This window comes from Trypanosoma rangeli (assembly GCF_003719475.1).
Source record: "Trypanosoma rangeli strain AM80 chromosome Unknown Tra_15.4_contig_00246, whole genome shotgun sequence".
NCBI lineage: Eukaryota > Euglenozoa > Kinetoplastea > Trypanosomatida > Trypanosomatidae > Trypanosoma > Trypanosoma rangeli.
The window spans coordinates 3437-7784 of record NW_021705986.1 but is presented as its reverse complement, the minus strand read 5'-3'; the positions used below and the strand labels follow the sequence as shown (position 1 = coordinate 7784).

Sequence of the window (4348 nt, the reverse complement as noted above, 5' to 3'; positions counted from 1 at the left end):
GCTTCACAGTCGGTGGCGGTGGTGGTGGCGGTGCCTGCTTCACAGTCGGTGGTGGTGGTGGCAACATGTTTATAGTCTTCAACACCCTTGCTTCTCTTAAGAGTGAGGGTGGCCCCCTAAAGCCAGAAAATAACACGGCCCAATGAGACGTAATGAGTAGAAATGGGACAAGGAAAGAGAAAGAGGATCACACGGCATTTGCCTTAACATAAAGATTGACATGATAAACAAACAACAGGAATCCAATCGAGCACAATGATGTCGGGCGTGACCCTCTGAATACAAAAAAAAAAAAGCGACAGGCGCCCGAAAAGACATACCCAGGCGGCGCCATTTTTACTGAAAGAAGTCCTCCAGCCGCGTGGGGACATTCGTCATGCCGGAAGACTGGGACCCCGGTGCAGCAAAAGCAAAAAGATCATCCATGACGTTACCACCACCAGCCACTGCGGCTGCATATTTTTGGCAGCTTTGCGCCTCAGGTTGGTTATACATTGTAGCTGTGCCATCGTCTGGCCTTTCATGAAAAGCAACGGTATCTGGGAGGGGCGGTAGCACCACTGGACGCGTGACAAGATCCATCGAAAAGGGAAGAGGCAGTGCCTGGAACGGAACTTCCCCCGGGTTGGCATCGCCACCGTTTGTGGAGGGCAGAAAGGGCTGCTGTTGCGGCGGCTGTTCGGGTAGGGGCACTGGCATGCTGAGCAGAGCCAGTCGCTTGGATTCGAGGACAGGCCAAATGCTCAAATCGGCCGCGAAGAGTGGCCCAAACTCCAGGAAACGCCTTAACTCCTCCACAGAAGACCCCGCCATCGTGCCCGCACGCCTGCCTGTTGTACACATCGAGTCTTTTCTGGGGTCCAGAAGTGTGTGATAGCGGGCAAATTGATGGATAACATCGAATGGCAGTCGCCGGCACTGAACGGTGGGGGCTGTTGGCCCCACGCTTGTTGAGAGGCGGCGCAACGTGTCCCTGTCCTCGATGTAGGCACCAAACACGTTCGAAGAGATTCCGTAAAGATCATCCTCAACATCAAAAGCTACAGTTGGGCCTGACAATGATGGTGTCGTCGAGTAGCTACCCGAAATCTGCGTTGTGGTAAAGCTGGCAGCGGCGCAGGCGTTGTCCCTAAACTCCTTGTTCAGCAAAACAGGCTTATTGGGGTCCTTCACGTAACCCATATTATTGGCAAAGCTACCGTACGCCTGCACAAATACCTGCACGGGAAGTCGATTGCAGGGTGGGGCAAGACTTTTCTTCACCGCCTTCGTCGCCTTGGAAAAAAACGCGCGCATGGACTTCTTGCCGCCGTTGCCGCCAGTGACGGGGCAGCTGGTCCTAATACTACTAATACCCGTCACTGAAGCGGTGGTGGTGGGGGTACCTCCTGTTGCGATGCTCGCGCTCCGTCGCACCAGATCGCTGCCCTGTAGGTCGCCGTACAGGTCCGGGAAGCGCCGCGCGCAGCGAGCGTAGAAGAGGCGCAACAACCCAATCATGCGCGGGTGGGGAACGTAGTGGTCGATTGCGAGCGTCTCTCTGCCGTGCAGCGACGACGTGGTGCTGCCGCCCTGGCTGTGCGCAAACTCCCCAAAGAGGAGGCGCAAGACGCCAACTGTCTCAAGGGACAAGACCGCATCCTCCCAGTGATGAAACATTTGCGTGCCTGCGATGCGTCGCGCGAGGTTTGCGTTGTTGTCGAGGTTGCACGGCAGAAAGCGTGCGTAATCAATCAGAAACGTGACACTGTCCCGCAGGTGTGAACTGCATGCCGCGCCCACCCCAACGTCTCCAATGCCGCTACTCATAGGCGTTAAGCCCTTGCGGTAGTTTCCCACCAGACGCCCCACGCTGTACTCGAGAAACGCCCCATGCACCTCCTCCACCGCGGCTGCCGCTGTACATGGGGAGAGCGTGGAAGACCACAGAGAGGCACCTCCCCGTCTCTGCGTGGCCATGGACGCGAGGGTCGCACGAAACAAATGCCGCATTTCCTTGGTAACAACCCGCTTCATCGCCTCCTTCACCTTTTCGCTGAAAGGCACCAGGTCCAGCATGGTGAAGGGCACGACGTCGGTGTCGAGAGGGGAGACACCAATCATACCGGTACGGCCATCCGCAAACCAGATGCGCCCCCCATCCTCCTCTTCCACTGCCGCGGCTTTCCCACCCGCACAGGAGCGCCGTTGGGGGTCAGCGAGACTGCCGCGAAGCATCAGATGGGGCACCATGTCAGCTGTGGATCCTAATATGAACCCAGCACCTCCAAGTGCCTCAAGCACTTCACACGCCTCGGGTGGCAAATACGGAACAATCGGCAGCGTCCAGAGAAACGGCGACAGCATCGCCTGGGCGCTTACAACGCATGCGGAGGCATGCTGCGGCGTTGCTCCAATAAAAACCACTCGCCTCTCCTGCAACAGGAGCGAGTGGATAACACGCAGCGCATCGTACGAAAAACTCAAAAAAAGGGTAGGCAGTGGGACATTCACCCACGGGTAGTGCAAATTATCCGGGCGCAGAACATAAGTTCTTGCATGCGGAAACGACAGACAAAAGCGGTTGTTAGCGGGTGTGCTGCATGCCTTACTTCGCGGTTCCACGAGATCTGCTAGAGGCGCCATGACGTCAGCGTAAACGGCGTAAATGATCCGTTGCTTTTCCGCGGGCCACGCCGTGCGGCAATCGGCATAAGCATCCCTTGCGGCGCGACAAAGGTGCGGCAGCGTTTCCAGCACCACCGTGCGCAGCATGTCAAATAAGGGTGAGGTGGAAAAGGCGGAAAGTATCAGCCCCTCCGTCGCTTGCCCCACGTCCACAAACTGCGCAAAGCCGTAGATGTAGCCCTCATCCCCGACCTCGTCGGCCGCAGCGTAGTTTCCCCCGCAGGCAGGGCCCGCCTGGTCCCTCCCCCGGCGCCAGCGCCTCCCGAGGCTGTTGTAGTGCACCACATCCATCGCCGCGCCGCTGACGGCGAAACGCACGCACGCAGCAATAAATTGGCGCGACGGCACCTGCAAGAAAATTCCCTCCTCCGCAACGGGCGACGTGAAGCCCACCCAGTGCAAGTCGCGCCCACCCGTCTCATGCCTCTGCGGCGCCAACTTCGACTGCCGCATCAACAACGGTCCACAGAAGCGTCTCAGCAACACACGAAGGGACTCGGATTGCTCAATAATGCCCTCTCCCGCCTCGCTGCTGCCGCCTGCAGCCCCCGTGAAGGCGATGATCGGCTCCAACTCGGCAGTCAACGACAACTCACCCTCTACACCATCATCACTGCCACCAGCGGGAGGAAGCCACACGCGGTGCAAAGCCACGGTCTGCACCAGCGCTGACGGTTGCATTATCTGCGGCGGTCACCAACCCACCCGGGGACAGGGGATGAGGGGGGAAAAAAACAAACTGCCACGATGCACGGAATAAGAATAAGAAGAAGGAGCAATAAAAAAAAAAGGACGGCAGCAACAAGAAACAAAAAAGAAACCCCAAAAGACCACAGTAGCAGTCAACGCAAACGGCAACAGCAAGGACAAAAATGACCGTTACTTTCCCATCATATTCCGACAACAACTAGAAGCAAACACAATAATCGGTGATAACGTTTTGTACCAGAACGCATCTCACACCCCGATTAAGCAAAGAGTTCTACAACGCACACACAAAGTAAACAAATGAATTCAAAAGCCACGTGTATCATAACCGGACCCGTTACGAACCCGCGCGATGGTGGTTGGGTAGGGACCCACAGCTCTCCGGAAACTCCGCATAAAAAAAACCCCGAAAAATTTACGCTTGCTGTGTTCCAATGTTGCATGATCGGAAAGACAAAATAATTCAATCAACACCAAAAAAAAATCAATAAAAAAATAATGATAAAGAGACATACAAAAAAAAAAAGACCCTAGATAAATTGGAAATAACCTGTCACCACACACGTAACTTCCATCAACTCACATTCCGTTTTCTTCTTCTACCCCCGCTGCCCTCCAAGAGGGCGTTCGGTAGGTGGTGCATGTTATCTGAGACGGCCTGCAAATTATTCCAGGTTGTTGATGTGCTGGGCAAAGCGCGGCAGCACGAAGGAGGCTTTGTGCATTTCAGAGTGGTAGTACTTCAGCTCTTTCGCAAACGGCATCTCCTCAACGGGACGCAGCGGTTTTGTCACATCGACGCCAGCCTTCTTCGTGCAGACAAGCGTTCCAATGGAGCCACAGGGATATGTGGGTATGTGCATCAGCGCATACTTCACTGACGCGAATCCTGCCCGCGGATGAAGCGAGACATCCCTTCAATAAGCGGAAGTCCAGCCAGATGCATTCTCCCTGATTGCAGCATAAGCCGTCC

At 55.5% G+C, this 4348-nt stretch overlaps 1 protein-coding gene and 1 pseudogene across 1 annotated transcript, besides 4 other annotated features; both read right to left on the bottom strand.

Annotated features, from left to right (window-relative positions):
- Positions 1-11: 11 nt before the first annotated feature.
- Positions 12-61: a microsatellite.
- A 275-nt stretch (positions 62-336) lies between these two features.
- On the bottom strand, positions 337-3348 carry TraAM80_06599 (uncharacterized protein; the record flags this gene model as incomplete). Its single annotated transcript, XM_029383436.1, has 1 exon — positions 337-3348. One exon carries the CDS (start codon positions 3346-3348, stop codon positions 337-339), a length of 3012 nt encoding a protein of 1003 aa, XP_029236761.1.
- Positions 3349-3421: 73 nt separating this feature from the next.
- Positions 3422-3486: a microsatellite.
- Positions 3464-3531: a microsatellite.
- A 319-nt stretch (positions 3532-3850) lies between these two features.
- Positions 3851-3901: a microsatellite.
- A 148-nt stretch (positions 3902-4049) lies between these two features.
- Positions 4050-4345, bottom strand: TraAM80_06598 (spermidine synthase; annotated as a pseudogene).
- Between the last annotated feature and the right edge of the window lie 3 nt (positions 4346-4348).